Source organism: Tupaia chinensis, unplaced genomic scaffold (assembly GCF_000334495.1).
Source record: "Tupaia chinensis unplaced genomic scaffold, TupChi_1.0 Scaffold149780_1, whole genome shotgun sequence".
NCBI classification, from domain to species: Eukaryota; Metazoa; Chordata; class Mammalia; order Scandentia; family Tupaiidae; genus Tupaia; species Tupaia belangeri.
Genome location: NW_006209624.1, coordinates 512,311 through 531,974, shown reverse-complemented (window position 1 = coordinate 531,974; position 19,664 = coordinate 512,311). Strand labels below are relative to the sequence as shown.

The following is a 19,664-nucleotide window of genomic DNA, read 5'->3' as shown; positions in this document are numbered from 1 at the left end:
TGCCCTTATTGGTTTCTTCACCTTCTGGGATACCAGTTATTTGGATATTAGGATGTCTAATGGAATATAGTATTTCTTGTATGTTATCCTCATGGTTTTTTGTTATTTTCTCTATCTTTTTGGTGGTTTTCTCTAGGTCAGAAATTTTATCTTCTACATCAGAAATTCGATCTTCAGCATGGTCTAACCGACTTTTAATACTTTCGAGAGAGTTTTTGATCTCCTGTATTACAGACTTCACCTCTAATAGTTCCATCTTATTCTTTCTTAGTGTGTCCATTTCTTCCTTCATATCATGGAAGGACTTTCTCATCTGTAGTTCACTGTCTCTTTTTTGTTCCAGCTCATAGTATTTCTTCAGCATGAATGTTCTAAATTCTATCTCAGACATTTGGTGACGTTCTCTATTTTTTCAAGAAAAGGGAGTCACTGTGTTCTTTTGATGGAGACATATTTCCTGCTTTATTCAGACCTGAGGTTCTTCTACTTCTGACCATTGGGAGATGTGTTCCCTTTGAAATACCTTTTAAAACTTTCAAAGGAGATTTTTACTTCCTGTATTATAGCCTTCATCTCCAACAGTTCCATTTGATTCTTTTTTATGGTGTGTATTTCCTCTTTCAGCTCTAGCAAGAAATTCCTTACCTCCTGGGACTCATCAGCTCTTTTCTTCTGGTGTTCAGTGTCCCTCTTCTCTTCCATCTCTATTAGTTTTGACACTATGAATATTCTAAATTCTTTATCAGACATTTCCATGATTTCCATTGTACGCTCTGTGGATGAAGAGGAGTTATTATTTTCCCTAGAGGATGAAGCATGTTCTTGGTTTTTTATATTTCTTGTAACCCTATGGTGATTTCTAGTCATCTGATGGGTTATCCATTTCTTCCTAAACTCTAGAAGATCAATCTAAGTGATCAGATGCACACAGGAGGATATGGTCTGAAAACTCTTTGGTATTATGCTTTTTTTTCCCTTTGTAACACAGATTCAGTGGGAGTTGAGGAATATGAAGAATTAAATAGTATTCAAATTTGTCAACTTTTTATTTAGAATAGTCTAGACACTCACTAAGTTGAAGCTGAGCAGCAACGTGATGTAAAAAAAAAGAATAAGAAAACAGAGAGAGAAAGAAAAAAAGAGAGAAAAGGATAGGTCTTGAATCTCTTTGCTTACTATTTTTTCATTCTTGGAGAGGTTGTTGCAATAGAGCGTGTGCACTCACCAGACAGAGAGAGACAGAGAGACAAAAAAACAAGAAATCACACCCCAGAGGGGATGGCCACACCACAATCCCTTCTCTTCCATTCTCCTCTCAGGATCTTGGACACACACGCATACGCACCCAGCATGAGTTTTAAGCCACTGGATCCGGGACTCGAACTGTGGTGGGAGTCCAGCAATATAGACATTACGTTAACTGCTGGTCCCCTCAACCCTTCACTTTTAATTTATTCGTGTCTTTATACATAAGATGGATTTCTTTTAGGAAGCAGATAGAGGGTTTCTCTTTTTTATATTTTTCTTTTTCTTTTTCTTTTTCTTTTTTTTTTGGAGAGGTTTTCGCTATAGGGTGCGTGCACTCGCCAGACAGACAGAGAGAGACATAGAGACAAAAAGCGAGAAATCACCCCCCAGGGGGGATGGTCACACCACAATCCCTTTTCCTCCATTCTCCTTTCGGGATCTTGGGCTCACACGCACACATGCCTGGCATGAGTTTTGTGCCACCAGGTCCAGGACACGAACCATGGTCGACTATGTGGGAGTCCAGCAACATAGCCATTATGCTAATTGCTGGTTCCCCAGATAGAGGGTTTCTGATTTTTAATCCATTCAACCTGTCTGTGTCTCCTGAACAGAGAATTTTTTATTATTTTTTAATCAGAGAATTTAATCCATTAATATTCAACACTATCATCAATGTTTCCAGACTTGTCTCTACCATTAAGTTGGCCATGTTCTTGTTTTGTCTTTGTTGTTGTTGTTGTTGTTGTTGTTCTCTTATTGCTGTCTGTCTGACTTAAGTTTTCTTGGTATAGTAATCCTTTGAGAATTTCTTGAAGAGCTGGTCAGTAAATTCTTTCAGGTATTTTATCTGAGAAAGTTTTTAATCTCTTTTTCACATACCAAAGATAATCTTTCCAGGTATAATATTCTTGGTTGGAATTGTTTTTCATTTAACACTTTGAATATATTACCCCATTCTTTCCTCGCTTGCAGTGTATCTGGTGAGAGTTCCAGTGTAGCTTGATGGAAAAGCCTTTGTAAATTACTCGATGTTTCTCTCTTGCCAGTCTTTGTATATCGTCTTTGTCTGTGATTTTGGCCAATCTATCTATGATGTGCTATGGAGAGGATCTTCCTGGGTTGATTCTATTTGTGATTTTTCATATTTCCTGAGTTGAATGTTTGAATGCCTCTCTAGATTTGGAAAGTTTTCATCCAGGACTTTGCAGGATAGATTATCAATGTCCTTATTAGTTTCTTCACCTTATGGGATACCAATTATTCCGATGTTTGGGTGTTTCATGGTATCTAGTATTTCTCATATATTCTCATTTTTCTTTTTTTTTTCTTTTTTAGGATTTTTGATAGCTTTTTTCTAGTTCATAGGTTTTGTTTTCTAGTTCTGTTATTTAAGCTTCTGCATGGTTTAATCTGTTTTTAATACTTTCAGGGGAGGTTTTGATTTCGCGCATTACAGGCTTTCTACCTAACAGTTCCATTTTATTGCTTTTTTATAGTATTCAATTCTTCTTTCATATCGTGGAAGAACTTCATCTCTTGGAGCTCAATGTCTCTTTCTCTTACATCTCATAGAGTTTTGTTATCATAAATATTCTAAATTATTTTATTTTTTATTTCATGTTCTTTTATACATTCATTCACGTTATTTAGGTTACAAAGTGAATATTCCAACATGTGTACATTTCTCCCTAGTCCAGTTGATAATACTATAAAATTATCTTCAACAGGTAATATCCCATTTCTCTATCCCATTAATGCTTTGCTTTTCTATTTTTCTTCTAAATGTCCTTCCTCATACTCTAATTTCTTTTTATGACATTTTAGTAATATCCTTTAATTTTTCCCTATTTGGAGATGAGATGCAGTGTTACTGTCTTGAAGATGTATTACTTGATTCGCTCATCCTTGAGGCTCTTCTCTGATTTTTAGTCATTTGGTAATATACTTACTTTTAGCTAACTTATTGGATAAATTTCCTGTAACTGTGAGGTCACTTTTTTCCCTTTGCTCTGAAATAATTCAGTGCTATTTTCTCCCTTCTATTGTGTCCTACAGTTTGGTAATCACAGGAGGAGTTTTGAAATCATATTTATAAAGGGGAGTTTGACTCTTTTTAAAACCAGTACAGTGAGGGGCAAAAAATTCTCTAAAACTCACAATATTTAGATGTTTAGCTACTATGCATCTAAACTTCTCTAGGCAGTCAATAAGGACTGAGCAGTAAAATAAGAAAGTAAGATAAAAGAAAAAGAAAGTAGGAAACAGAAATAGAAACAAAAACAAAAAGAAAAAAGGAGAGAACTAGAAAAAAAGAGGAGAAAAAAGCATAAATAATATCACAGAAAATAAAATTGAGTTAAAAATATAAAAGGGCAGCAGAGGCAGAGATGGGGATAGATGCCTGCAAGGATTCTGTCCTAGGTGAGGGAAGAAGAGAAAAATTAGCAAGAGAATGACACAAGGGGGCAGAAAGCTGTTTTTGTTTTTTGTTTTTTGTTTTCAAAAAAGAGGAAAAAAATTAGAAGGGACACCACAGAATCGGGGAGAGAGAGAGAGACTTTGCTTACCTGACTAGCACTGAGGTCTGGAAGGGGGCCCTGGCTGGGGGGGCTTCACAGCCATGGAGCTGAACCAAGAAAGGGATGCAAAGGCCCAGATCTTGGCCTATAAGTCTTAAAATCATATGTGATTCTCATATATCTTTTACAATTCACATAGAATAATTTCTTAAATCTTACTGAATGTATCTCCAAAATATCTTCCATTTTGGTGCTTCTCCTCCACTGTTACCATCTTATTTAGGTTTTTGTGGGTTTTTTCCCTCCTTCATTAAGATTTGTTCTAACAAATCTCAAAATTCTGTGACAGAGTTTTGGTCAAGTTCTTTCCATTGAAAAGTACTGATTTTAAAAACCAGTAAGTTACAACTGCCACACACAAATGATCCATGGAACATTTTCCTTTACCTATGAAGGTTTTACTATACATTATTATCATTAACCAGTCTTTTACTATTAAATTTAAATGGCCAATTGTTACAAACTGTTCTGAAATTGTTCTTCCACCACTGATTAAGACTGAGGTGAAAGGACTTAGAGATATTCATTTAGCCTTCTGAACTTTATGAGCAGTCTCAGTGACCTTACCAGCTCCAGCAGCCTTCTTCTCCATGGCTTTAATGATACCAATGGCAACTGTCTGTCTCATATCACAAACAGCAAAATGACCCAGAGGAGAATAGTCAGAAAAGTTCTCAGCATACATGGGCTTGCCAGGAACCACATCAACAATGGCAGCATGATCAGCTTTAAATTTATCCAAGACCCAGGCATACTTAAAGGAGCCCTTTCCCATCTCAATTTTTTGATCGTTCTTTTGTTGATGTTACCACATTAGTAGATCAGATGGCCAGTAGTGGTGGACTTCCCAGAATCTATGTGTCCAATGACAACAATGTTAATGTGAGTCTTCTTTTCAATTTACCTTTGATTTAGCAGTGGTTTTTATGACATCTTGTCCCGACCCGGGGGGACAGGCAAACAGGTTTCCTGAGTGAAGGAGTGAGAGCCAGGACAAGCGGCGTAGTGTTACAACACAAAGACGACAATATCGTCCGTTTATTGTGGGCAACATGGTACAGCGCAGAGACGATGCAGTGTCACAGCTCTTAAGGATCGTGTCGTGTACTGTGAGTAGCACAGAGATGACGCAGTGTCACAGCTCTTCAGGGTTGTCCGGAGACAATGTAGTGTTACAGCTCTTGAGGGTCTCCCAGGTCATCTGGAGACAATGCAGTGTCAGCTCTTCAGGATCTTCAGGGTCGTCTGGAGACTGCGCGGTGTTTCAACTCTTCAGGCGCTTCAGTCGTCGTCCTGGTCGTTGTCTTCCTGGTCGTCTTCATCTTCCTTGTCGTCTGGCTACTGTGGGCCAGGCACCATGGTTTTTTATATACACGCTGGTGGGTTGTAAATGGTAGGCCATGATTGGTTGTAAATGGTGGGTTATGATTGGTTGCTTTTGGACCAATCATGAGGTGCTGGATATGCAAAGTTGAGGGATTCTAGTGACCAATCAGAGCAAAGTTTCGAAGGTCAGGTATTTTGAAGGGAACCAGTCATGACAATTGTTTGCTCCCTGAGAAACCTCGGCAGACTTGCCAGTGCACAGCCTCCCACAACATCTGTGTTCTGGTGGCAAACCCATTGCAATAAAAGCCTTACTTCAGGTCTTAATCAGTTTTTTTATGAATCCTTGTAATGGCTTATTTTTGCATTTTCTCTTGCTCTATCCAGTTCATCTTTTCACCTTCCCATGAAGTGATTTTTATTTCTAACTTTTTTTTCTTTGTCAGAGGAAATTTTTTTTTAATGTGCACTCAGTAGAGAGAGACAAAGACAGAGATAGAAAGTGATAGAGCACTCCCCATGGAGTATAGTCATGCCACAATCCCTTCTTCTCCATCTCTCCCTCCTTTTAAAATGTTGGATACATGTACACACAAACACACACGCACCTGATGTGTTTTTAAAGCTTCCAGATTGAGAGCTTGAATCACACAATCAACTATGGTGGGATCCACCCACCTTAATCATCAGGCCATGTACAGTCCTTTTGTTTTATTTCTTAAATACAAATCTGATTCATCTATTCTCCTGAAAAAAAAAAAACAAAAAACCTCTATTGGGTTTCTAGTGCTTGTAGATGATGTACAAATATCTTAGTAGAGCAATCAAACTTGTTGTCTGTCCCCAAATTTCCTCATCTTCATATTCTGCAACTCTCCTTCCCCAATATAAGTTCTTTATATTGGGTCACTGGAAAAGCCATGATGCATTTTTGCATTAAAAAAAAACAGAAAATATGTTATGATTTTTCTGATGACCCTGTTGTACAACCACATCAAACTGCTTATTATTATCCAAAGTTACCATCTGTTTTGAAGCCTGTATTTATTTATTCATCTTTTTTCTTTCTAACAAGTATGACTTCTCTTTTCCTCTTATCCAAATATAAGGCCCAGACCAAATATTGCCTCTACTATACAGACTTCTAAATTTCATTCACAGAAGAAATGCGTTCTTTCTTAGAAATGTCAAAATATTTTATTGATGTCACTTCAACAGTAAATAAGTAGTATGATTTTGTAGGGACATGTTTGGAGAGAGGCCCTGAGGATGTGGGGAAATGCTCTGAGCAAACATCACCTGTCCCTTTTGTCTATGACAAGACCTTGCAGCTTGTCCTTTTGTTGACCCTTACTGCAAGCAGAGCAAAGGGTAGAATTTTCTAGGGGAGAATTCAGGAAACATCCTGACCTCAATTAGTAAATTCCAATCCCTGCTCTGCCTCTGTAAGATTCTTTAGCCTATCAACACCCCTTTGATGTTTTCAAGAAAGTATCCTCCCCACAAATGCAGCTACGCTTCTCTCCACTAGATAAGAAGTTTATTGGAATTTCTATTTGATATGGATGTAGCCAAGAAATACACCTGGCCCACTATGTCTAAGCTCTTATAGATTTGTTACCTGCTTCTTATTGTCTGTAACATATCAACTTATCTGTGGAATGTCATGAAACACACATATGTAGTGTTATTTTGCCCTATAAAGGCAGGCACCCAGTTTGGGCAGCACAGATTGCTTGGACTGCTTAGGCTCAGGCCAACAGTGTTCATTTCTACTGTCTCGTTGTCTCTTTCTTTTTGCTTTCTCTTAGACTGAGCTAAGTCCAAGGCAGACACCGACATAATTTCTGATATACAATACATACTTTGTAAATGTTTTGATAATTTTGTTGCCATTGAATTAATTTGTTTTTACTCCTGAAAACACTATTCAGGGAAGCAACAAACTCCCAATTACCTCTAAGTAAAACTAGGAATAACCTGTTCCTACAACAGTAGAAATAAATTTGGGTGGAAGTTTTACTTCTTATAAAAAAAGGTGGGGATGAGAGGGTGATGAATTCTAAGTAAATACAAATATCCTTCACTTTCTCCTAAAAGCTGGTATAGACTGAGAAATTAATTTATAACATTTTAATAAATTAATAAATTAATAAAATTTTTCGTATTGCAGTGGTTAAGAAGACAATCTTTGGAGGCAAAGAGATCTAGATTGTGATATTAACTCTGCCATTAACCAATTATGTGATTTTGGAGAAATTAATTAACCTCTAGAAGTTTCAGTTATTCCATATAGAAAATAAGTATAATATTCAATTATTCTAACTTGTTCCATTGCTAATCTTGCAATTAGAGGATTTTTTTTGAGAAGTTTTTGCTATAGGGCGTGTGCACTCACCAGACAGAAAGAGAGAGACAGAGAGACAGAAAGCGAGAAATCACCCCCCAGGGGGGATGGCCATGCTGCAATCCCTTCTCCTCCATTATCCTGTTTGGATTTGGGGCACTCATTCATTCATGTCCAGTATGAATTTTTTAAGCCTCCAGGTCCAGGTCTTGGGCTACAGTCAACTTCATTGGAGTCCAGCAACATAACCATTACACCATCTGCTGGTCCTGAAATTGGAGAATTTATGTAAGTAGAAATTTATTCAACTTATTGTTCAGATGTCTGAGGTTCAGGGGTTCATTCTGGTGGGATTCTTCTGGCTATATCACATGGTTGGAAGTAGAGCATGGTCTGTGTTGCATGTGGGTCTCTGTCTGCCTCATTTACTGTCCTTATAAACCCATCATAATGCAATCATAGAAGGCCCACCCAAATCACCCAAACACCAATCTCTTCCCAAAAGTCCCACACTTCAACACAATAATTGAATCAAGTTTTCACACTCTCAGTTTCATTACAATCAAATATCAGCACATGAATTTTAGAGAAAATATATTCAACCTATAGCACACACTCACCTAATGGGATTGTTTTGAAGGGTGAAGAAAGAAATTCACTTAAACCACCGTATCATGGGAATGGTATGCACCCCATAAATAATAACTTATATGATGATTACCATTATGAAAGGTATCTTTTTATCAAGGAAATAGTCATCATTCTGAAAAAACCCTAGTGTTAAGAAAATGTTATACCACTAAGTAGCTTACTACTTACATGAAAAATTCCACTTTTGAGTTTCATTTATGATAAACGTGAGAAATATATTTACCATTTCCATTCTCAAAATATACTTATCAGACATTCAGTTGGAAAAGTACTTGCACATCAATGTTTGTTGCAGCATTATTCATGATCACTAAGACATGGAACCACCCCAAATATCCACAAACAGATGAATGAATTGAAAAAGTGTGGCACATGTACTCTATGGAATACTACTCAGCCATAAAAAAAACAAGACCCTGGCATTTGATAGAAAGTCATCGGATATGGAGGATCTATTGCTAAGTGAAGCAATCCAGGATATAAAAGAAATATATTGTTTGTATCCACTTAATATATACTGACTATCTGCGCTTTACAGTAGAGATCAAAATATTATAGGATATAAAATCAGTGAAAATAGTGATAATAAAGACAGTGTGGAATGGTGCGGGAGAAGATAAGAGTATGGAGAAGGATAGCAAGAGAACAAATGGAGAGGCATGACATTAGTGGGACACAGAAATGATTTATTACCTGTTGATGATGATATGTATAGTATCCTCAACTGGACTGGTCTGAGAAATATTTCATGTTGGGTAAAGTCTTTTTACAAGTAAAATTATAATGATTGGATGTTTAAAAATAATTGGAATAATAATAATAATCTAGAAAAAAATAATAAAAAGCTATTTGATGATGATGATGGGGATTTTAATGTCTTTGTGTTGACTGATATGCATGGTATTCCTTCCAGAAAAAGAAATGTAATACACTGTAAAGTTATATGTGATTCAATATTATATAAACAAGATTAATAAAATAATAAATTAAAAAAATGAAAAAATAGAAATGGGGGAAATATATATATATATATACCTAGAAATGGAAAATTATTGGCAGTTACATGTATGATTAAGCCACTATGCAGTATATTCTGCATGGGAAATCACATTTCGTATGGTATGACAATGCTCAATGAATGAATGAATGCAAATTAATTTATTAATTAAAAATTTAAATTAACTATAGGTACTAAATCAGTGAATGGCATACAGGGATCTTAGACAATCTGACAGGAGCACAATGAAGACTTTGTGACCATTTTTTTAATGATAATATTTCCTTTATCTGTGAATATATGAATTTGAAAAACTGACATTAGGGAAGCAAGGTGAAAAAAGTATTAAGCATTTCTATTGTTATGAGATAATTTATATGAGAAAATGAATCACAAATATTCATAAAAATAAGAAAAAATATTATTATGTAAAATAAATCTAACTACAAAGAAGACCCTTACAGGTATTATTTTGCTTTGCATTTAAAAATTTGCTTTGCTGTTTTATATTTGTTAAATCAATTAATTTTTTTATTTAACTTTATTTACTTATTTATTTTTTAATTTGACCAGAGAGGGACAGAGAGAGAGAGAGGTAAGTGAAAAAGAAAGTCACCAGGTCCAGGACTCAAACCGCAGTTGGCCATGTGGGAGTCTAGTATCTTTAACCACCATACCACTTGCTGGCTCCTCAATTTTAATTTTTATCATCAATAACAACCAATTCACTTTAGGAGTTTGTGGTAACAGTGGTATATTATAGATGGCATTATGAATGTAAACAATTATTATCCAATCAATATGTTAATATATATAAGTCACTATAAACAATCATAACTGATCTCCATGGGATAGGTATAAACTTGAGGAAGTTTCAAACCAGGTGTGTAATATAGAGGCCAATAAGATAGTGGAAAAGGTGAAAACTGGATATAGTAGGAACTGCAGAAACTAATTTAGTAGCAAAAACTAGTTCCATCAAGAGCAAGTGAATAGTGTGATATCAGAGAGAGTCTAATCTGGTGGGCAGTGTTCAATCATAATAGGTGACAAGTGACTATAAATAAAGTAGTGGGTAGAAATATATCTTGCTTATAGAAGGGTTCTCAAAAGCCCTAAAGGAACCCTTTCCAACTAATAAATAGCATGGAAGATAAGCAATAAGATACATTCCCTTACTTAAGGAAAGCATTGTCACAGGTTAGACGTGTGTCAAGAGCTCCAAAAGGATGGAATCCCAAAAAATGTTTATGTCCTAGAAAGAAATTTGAATGGTCAAGGCAAACTGCATACTTTCTTCAAGACAGACTTGAATCCTAAGGACTAAAGAACCACTGGAGGTTGGTTTTGCTATACCGTGGCTGCTAATAGAGTGACATGTATTCAGTCCTTACCAATTTAGACAGAGTCTGCACAGCAGTATGGTCACTTTCCTCCCTACCAAATATTGGATCTGGGACAATTTCGATACTTTTGGACTCTTATAATAGACTTAGACACTGTGGTAAGTCTGACATGCAAGTGAAGTATTTTAAAAGGACAATCCTTGAGCATGTTAAATAGGTTGAAAGAAAGATAAATTAATCATGGGCAGACAAGGATACCATTTGACACATTTATTCCACTCTTATGAATATTCTCCATGGAAATAATACAAAACAAATGGAAGGAATAGGAAGAGGAGAAAGAAAAAGTAAGAAACAAAAAGGTAGATCAAAATTGGTCAATGGAAAAACTTGTCTCTGGGTAGAAGCATGCACAAGACTTTCAAGCTTCAGAGCCTAGGAAATTGAGCTGCCATGAGCCTCTACATGGACAAAAATGGGCCTTTGTGTGGACAAATAAGGGCCCTGCTTCCTGGGACAGCTGGACAAGGAGCAGGTGACCCAGCTGCACAACCTGGGGTAATGTGGTGACTTTATTCACCTTCGGGTTCTGGAAAAACTACAAGAATTATGTGTATTCTACATGAACTTTATGGGATTGGCATGGAAAAAAAACTGAGAATTGAGCATCAATTCATAACAACTCCATCTTAAAAAAAGATGGAAATCAGCACTATTGCAAATAATTACCACCCTAAAGTTAATCCCAGTGAGGCTGGAAATAGTGACCTAGTGGTAATTCAAGAAATGTTGAAAAGAGTGGCACAATATCAACAACTTGAAAGAACTCTCAAAGAGATTTTTAAAGTGGTATTATTGACAGAAACTGTCTGACAAACTCACTAAAGATGCTCAACATGCGTAAAGCCATGGAAAAGTACATGTCTACCTGCATGTTGATCTTGTGCTGCAATTCTACATCTAAGGTAATACCACCTATTTGTAGTAAGTGTTTGGCAGTTTGTGTGTCTGCTCCCAGCATTGAAGATATTTACCATGTGTTATTTACTATGTGCAAGAAGGAAGAGCTGAGACCTCCTTCACAACTAGCTCATAGATTTGCAGAGAAGTCCTGCAGACATTTCAGAAAAGAAGTTCTTATATAGGAAGTCTGGACAGTGCAGCAATATACTTTTACCTAGATTAAGATGTTCCTGAGACAGATTTGAGAGGTGAATCTGAAAAATACTGTGAATGCCCTTGCCAGTCAGCAAACTACACAAACATTCCTTGAAGTTCATGAAAGACTCCATGAGTTTCTAACTCAGTACATTCCTCCTGAGATAATAATGAAGAGCCTTCCCTCAGGACTTTTACATAACTGTGATGGAAAAATGAAAGGGTAAGTGACCCAGATGATAACTTACTATGAACATTGTCTACATCTGGGTAGAAAAGTCATCTATCAATTGGAAGCATTTATTCTCAAATTGTGGCACTTAACCAGAAGTTTATGAAAGACAGATTGAAAGGCATGATGCTCTAATTTCTATAACTAATTGTTCCAAGTGTTTCTTGATATCAACATTTATATACAGTTTGTATTGGAAGAAATGTGTTAAAATAAATGTATTTAATAAAAAATTGATTAATGGATATAGAAGTGTATTTATACAAGGGGAATAGTTCATAGAACAGTGCACCACAGTAAAGTAGAAAAATTTATTGACAAATCAATAAATATCTATTTCAAAAAGTAGCAGAATAAATCTTGAATGTGTAAAACATAAAGTATTGTTAAACATTGAAGATGGTGAATATGGGGACCAGCAGTTAGCGTAATGACTATGTCACTGGACTCCCATGTAGTCAACCACGGTTCACATCCCGGACCCGGTAGCTTAAAACTCACGCCGGGCGCGTGTACGTGCATGCCCAAGATCCCAAGAGGAGAATGGAGGAGAAGGGATTGTGGTATGGCCATCCCCCCTGAGGGGTGATTTCTCACTTTCTGTCTCTCTGTCTCTCTCTGTCTGTCTTGTGAGCACACGTGCCCTATAGCAAAAACCTCTCCAGAAAAAAAAAAAGATGGTGAATATGTTTATATCCTTGATATGATTATTATACACTCATACATGTTTTGAAAAATCATACTCTGTCCCACAAATATGTATAATGAATATATGTAAATCAGAAATTACAATAGAAAAAGAGAACCAATTTGTACAGAGAAATTTTTACAGAATTTTCACTACTATAGGGACCAGCAGTTAGCGTAATGGCTATGTCGCTGGACTCCCATGTAGTCGACCACAGTTCACGTCCCGGACCTGGTGGCTTAAAACTCACGCCGGGCGCGTGTACGTGCATGCCCAAGATCCCAAGAGGAGAATGGAGGAGAAGGGATTGTGGCATGGTCATCCCCCCTGGGGGGGGATTTCTCTTTTTCTGTCTCTCTGTTTTTCTCTGTCTGTCGGGCGAGCGCACCCGCCCTATACCAAAACCCTCTTCAAAAAAAAAAAAAAAGAATTTTAACTACTATATAGTAAAAATCAGGAACATGCTTAAATGACCAAGAAGAGAAAAATTGCAGCTCATGAAACTATTGCACATCAACTCAACATACAATTAGACAGTCATAAATAATAAGCTTGTAAATGGCATAAATATAGGGAAACATGGGCCATATCAAGTGGAAAACTTGATTGTTACCTCATATGTTAATTATGACTACAACTACATTAAAATGTATGAATCTGATCAAAGATTAAAGAGTAAATATACGAATTTAAAATAGTCATTTTAATGCAGAAATTGTCTTCTTTTTATTCAATATCATTTTTATATTACTTTGACAAATAAGTGCTTAGAAATCAATATAAATTATATTAGTCAAAGTTCATAGTGAATACACTCAAATGTTTAAAAATTTATTCTAAATTGTCCAAAAATAAATGGTGCATATAAAACTTATGTCATAAATTATCTAGAGAGTTTCAAGAAGGAGCACGAAGTGGACCTGGACAGGCAATGAAAAAGGAAATTAAAAAGTGCTGAACAAATACAGAAATTTTACCTTATTCCTGAAAAATAAAACTGGCTATATTAAAAGGAAATTAAAAAGTGCTGAACAAATACATAAATTTTACCTTATTGCTGAAAAAAAAAACTGGCTATATCTCGGTAAGAACAGTAAACATTGTGCAATTTTAACTTGCCCTATTCTCATCCCATCATTCCCAGTTCTCACTAGCCTTGAAATACAACAACTCTAATTTTAATATCTGTGAAAACAAACAGTATTGCTATCTCTGGAGAGGTCAGAGTGGATTTGGAACCTGCTGAAAAGACCTTTTCCAAGATAACTGTCATCATCTGGTCTTAGAAACTGATCTCAGAGAACACTCTCAAAGAGGTTTTCTTTATTGACTTGACACAAGGCTCACCCAGAAAGAAATAGCCTATTCCTTGGCTTTTATGAAGAAAGAAAATTAGCAGCAATTGTTTAACATTGTCATTTCCAAAAATAGCAATACTAGCTAGGGCTAAAAAGTTGACCAAAAATGTTAAAGAAAAAGTTTGAGAATGAGATTTCTATAGGGGTCTCTGAATAGCTGTAACATATTCTTGAGAATATATCATGTCATGTGCATGTATAGGGTTGTGTGCATGCCACACCTGAGCACATGCTCATGAAGACACTAAGACTCTAAATTTTCATCTCTGGATTACTGAAAATTTGAGTTTCTACATAACAAAAACTAAAGGCAAAGGACGAGTTGTAAACTGGCTAAGTATGTAATGCATGCACTGATATGAACGGAAAATGCTTTGGTAAAGCCTGAAAAATGTTATTTTCAAGAATTTAAGGAAATCTCCTTCAATCAATAACTGATCACTAAGAAAATCATGTAGAGACTTCAGTGACCACATATGACAAGGAATAGAGACTTTATGGAACCAGTGTAGGAAAGTCACTAAAGAACAAACAAACAGCAACATCAATAGCAATTAAAACTAACAACAAATAGCAAGAAGAGAGAAACTAATCATCAGAGTTGTCATATTACATTATTTTAATGGACAGATTTCAAAAGACTTGTTGAATTGAAAAGTATAATAACTGAAATGAAAAATTACTAGAGGGGCTTAGCAGTAAATTTGAACAGATAAAAGAAAGAATTGGTGAACTTGAAAATAGGACAATAGACATAATGCAATCTATGGACAGAAAGAAAGAGAAATGAAGTAAAATAAACAAAGCCTAATAGATTTGTGACAAATTTTGAAGTGTACCAATATAAACATAATAGAAATGCCAAAAAGAAAGATGAATGAAAGATTCAAAGGGACAAAAAGAATATTTGAAGTAATAATTGTCAAAACTTGCAAGTTTGATTAATATTGATATATCCCTCCCAGAAACTCAATGAACTCCAAGGAAAATGAAGTCAATGATCCACACTGACACATGATATATTAAACTGTCAAAAAAAAATCTTGGAAAGCAGCAAGACAGACATGACTCCTCAAATAAAAAGAATCTTCAATAAAATTAACAATTGATTTATCTTAAGAAACCAAGGATGACAGACAGCAGCCAGATGAAATATTCAAAGTACTAAAAGTAAAAAGTATCAACCAAGGGCATTATATTCAGCAAACCAATTATTTAAAAAATGAAAAAATAAAGATACTTTCAGAAAATAAAAAAGATAATTTTTCAGTAGAAGAACTGCTCCTCCAAAAATATCTAAATGAGTCCTTCTTAATGAAATAAAGACACAAAATAGTAACACAGACATATACAGAGCACTACTAAAGGAAAATACATAGGTACATACAAATATAAGTATTTTTTTGTGCTTTTAGTTTCTAACTTTTTTTACTGTTATCTATTTTAAAGAACAATAGCATAAAACAAAACTTTTAAATCTGTATTAATTGGCTTATAATTTCAAAAGATATAATTTGTATAAAAATAATAGTGCAAGGAAGAGGAAGAAATAGAGTTTTATTAATGCCAAAGTTTTTATGTATTATTGAAATTAAGTTGGTATTAATCTGAATTAGATTGTAATAAATTAATATGCTAATTATAATCTCCAACTAACCATTAAGAAAATACCTGCAAAGTATAGTAAAATACTATAAAATAATACAATGAGCAACTATTCAAAAACTAGAGAATCTAGATGAGATGGTTTAATTTCTGAATAAGTGCAAGTTACCTAGGTTGAATCAGGATGAAATAGAAAACCTGAATAGACCAATAACAAGTAAAGAGGTATAAGCAGTGATAGTCTCCCAAGAAAGGAAAGCCTAGATCCAGGTGGCTTCACTTCTGAATTGTATAAGACATTCAAAGAAGAACTAACTCCAATTTTTCTCAAACTAATCTTAAAGATTCAAAGAAAGGAATCTTCACAAACTCATTCTATGATGTCTCTATTACTTTAATAGAAATACAGGCAAGATATAACCAAAAGAAAAAGAAAGAAACAAAAAAAGAAAACGGCAGACCAATATCCCTGATGAATACTGACACAAACATTTTTAACCAGAAATTATAGGGGCTGACAGGAGGAGTTGTGGGTAAAGGTGCTGGATTCCAACATGGGCGACCACAGTTTGAGTCCTGGACCTGGAGGCTTTCTTTCTCACTTTCCCTTTCTCTATCTCTCTCTGGTCAAATTTAAAATATTAGTAATAAATGGAAATAAATAAATAAATCTTTTTTAAAAAGATATTAGCACACTAAGTCCAAAAACATATCAAAAAAGTTATACATCATGACCAGGTAAGATTTATTCCAGAGATGCAAGGATGGTTACACAGACCTAAAACAATAATATAATAAAACATATTAACAGAGAGAAAAAAAAGAAAAAAATATATATATACACAATAGATGTAGAAAAAGTATTTGATGATACCCTTGACTCCCGAAATACACAAAGAAGCCATTTTAAAGCTGAAGTATGTCTTGGCCTGTTCCGGGAAGCTATGCTCTTGTGGACAGAAGTCTGACTACTTTTCCTATTTTCCAAAATCCTTTCAAAAGGGACTGGGGAAGTCATGCCCACAAACATTAACAGACCATTTATTTTCTATTAACAGGATTCTTCCTACATCTTGTCCCTGGAATAGTATCTTTGAGATATACATTTTCAACCAATTACAGTCCAGGACTCGACCCGCGGTCAACTACGTGGGAGTCCAGCAACATAGCCATTATGCTAACTAATGGTCCTGATTAAGCCTTTCTTTAACTAATCTCTTTCCAAGACACAGATCTTCCCTTCCAATCACCAACCTAGGAATTGTGGAACCCACCTATAACCTACAAGCCCCCGCTTCTACATGTCCTGCCTTTTTGGGCCAGGCCAATGGAAAATCTCTTCACTAAATGTTGTCTGTGAATCTCAAAAACAAATAAAAGGAACCCCTGTACATGATCACCCTGAGAAAGGCATGTATGCCTCTTCTCCAGGCCTAGGTCACTCACATTTGGCTTGGAAATAAACTGCATTAATTATTAATTATTAATTTTACAGTTGGTTATTTTTCCGTCGACACTCTAAACTCCATATTTTGTACTCCAGAAATATTCAGAAAAAGTAGAAAAACCTCTGTCCTATCACTCTCTCTGGCTGTGTCTCTCTTTCTCTCTCCCTCTCTTTCTCTCTGAAAATTTTAGGTTTTTTTTTTTTTTAATTTTCAATTACTTCTCCTCACCTTGGGTCTTTTCTTTTCACTAGATAATTTCAGAAGCCATTTTAAAGCTGAGCTGTGTCCTGACCTGGTCAGGGAAGCTATGCTCTAAACTCCATCTTCAAGACTCCCAAAATATTCAGACAAGATAGGGCTACCTCTGTCATCTCGCTGTCTCTGGCTGGCTGTCTCTCTGTCTGTCTCTCATTCTCTCTCTCTCTTTAAATTTTTTAATTTTTCAATGATATCTCCTAACCTTCAGCCTTTTCTTTTCACTTGCTAATTTCAGAAGCCATTTTAAAGCTGAGGTGTGTCCTGGCCTATTCAGGGAAGATAGGCTCTAAACTCCAGGTTCTACACTCCTAAAATATTCAGACAACATAGGGTGATCTCTGTCCTCTCTGTGTCTCTGGTCATCTGTCTCTTTGTCCGTCTTGCTCTCTCTCTCTCTCTAATTATTTTTATTTAATTTTTCAACCACTTCTCCTCACCTTGGGCCTTTTCTTCACTTGCTAATTTCAGAAGCCATTTTAAAGCTGAGGTGTGTCCTGGCCTATTCAGGGAAGATAGGCTCTAAACTCCAGGTTCTACACTCCTAAAATATTCAGACAAGGTAGGGCCACCTCCATCCTCTTGGTGTCTCTGGTCATCTGTCTCTTTGTCCGTCTTGCTCTCTCTCTCTCTCTAATTATTTTTATTTAATTTTTCAACCACTTCTCCTCACCTTGGGCCTTTTCTTCACTTGCTAATTTCAGAATGCATTTTAAAGCTGAGGTGAGTGCTGGTCCGTTCAAGGAAGTTATGCTCTAAACTCCATCTTCTAGACTCTCAAAATATTCAGACAAGGTAGGGCAACCTCCATCCTCTTCCAGTCTATGGCCATCTCTCTCTCTCAGTCTCGCATTCTCTCTCTCTTTTTAAATTTTTAATATATTTTTTAAAAGTTTTCAACTGTTTCTCTTCACCTTGGTCCTTCTTTTTTCACTTACTAATTTCATAAGCTATTTTAAAGCTAAGGTGTGTCATGGCCTGTTCAGAAAGGCTATGCTCTAAACTGCATCTTCGAGACTCCCTAAATATTCAGACAAGGTAGGACAGACTCTGACTTCTCACTGTCTCTGGTCATCTGTCTCTCTGTCTGTCTCACACTCTCTTTCTCTCTTTAAATTTTTAATTTTTAAAATTTTTCATCTACTTCTCCTCCTCTTGGGCCTTTTCTTTTCACTTGTAATTTCAGAAGCCATTTGAAAGCTGAGTTGTGTTATCGCTTCTTCAGGGAAACTATGCTCTAAACTCCATCTTCTGGATTCTCACAATATTTAGACAACATAGGGCAATCTTTGTCCTCTAGCAGTCTCTGGCCGCCTGTCTCTTTTCTGTTTCATGCACTCTCTCTCCCTTTAAATTTTTAATTACTTTTTAAAAAATTTTTCAACCACTTCTCATCTTAGGCCTTTTCTTTTCACTTGCTTATCTCAGAAGACACTTTAAAACTCAGGTTTGTCCTGCCCTATTTCGGCAAGCTTTGCTCTAAATTTCATCTTCTAGACTTCTGAAATATTCTGGTAATGTATGGCAACCTCTGTCCTCTCACTGTCATTGGCCGTCTCCCTCCCTCTCAGTGTGTCTCTCTCTCTCTCTCTTCTTTTAAATTTTTAATTTAAAAAAATATATATTTATTTATTATTATTATTTTTTTTTACTTTTTCAAACACTTTTCACCTTGGGCCTTTTCTTTACACTTGCTAATTTCAAAAGCCATTTCAAAGCTGAGGTGAGTCCTTGCCTTTTCATGGAAGCTATGATCTAAACTCTACCTTGTAGACTTTAGAAATATTCTGGCAGGGTATTAGGACCTTTGTCTTCTTGCTGTCCCTGGCCATCTCTCTCTCTCTGTGTCTTGCACTCTCTCTTTAAATATTTTACTTTTAAAATTTTTTTTCAACTATGTCTTTTTTTTGTCTGGCCATCTGTCTCTCTGCCTGTCTTGCTCTCTCTCTCTCTCTCTCTCTTTAAATTTTAATTTATTTATTTTTATTTTTTTTCAAGAACTTCTACTCACCTTGGACTTTTAATTTTCACTTGCTAATTACAGAAGCCATTTTAAAGCTGAGGTGTGTCCCGACCAGTTCAGGGAAGCTATGATCTAAACTTCTTCTAGGCTCCTGAAATATTCAGGCTACTTAGGGTGAACTTGTCCTCTTGCTGCCTCTGGTCATCGGACTCCATATCACACACACTCTCTCTCTCTCTCTCTTTAAATTTTTAATATATATTTTTAAAATTTTTCAACCACTTATCCTCACCTTGGGCCTTTTTATACTGGATAATTTCAGAAGTAATTTTAATGCTTAGGTGTATACTGGCCTATTCAGGAAAGCTATGCCCTAAACTCCATTTTTTAAATTCCTGAAATATTCAGATAAGGTAGGATGGCCTCTGTCCTTTGCTGGCCATCTGTCTCTCTGTCTAGT

At 35.8% G+C, this 19,664-nt stretch overlaps 1 protein-coding gene and 1 pseudogene across 1 annotated transcript in view; one reads left to right on the top strand and one right to left on the bottom strand.

Annotated features, from left to right (window-relative positions):
* The window catches only part of LOC102479205 (sodium/hydrogen exchanger 2-like), a 184,863-nt gene extending 180,258 nt beyond the window's left edge, over positions 1 to 4,605 (bottom strand). The window contains exon 1 of the mRNA XM_006171525.1: positions 4,398 to 4,605. Within this exon, the coding sequence (XP_006171587.1) occupies positions 4,398 to 4,605 (208 nt within the window). The remainder of the gene's footprint in view (positions 1 to 4,397) is intronic.
* A 6,367-nt stretch (positions 4,606 to 10,972) lies between these two features.
* On the top strand, positions 10,973 to 12,022 carry LOC102478787 (replication factor C subunit 3 pseudogene; annotated as a pseudogene).
* The last annotated feature ends 7,642 nt before the right edge of the window (positions 12,023 to 19,664 follow it).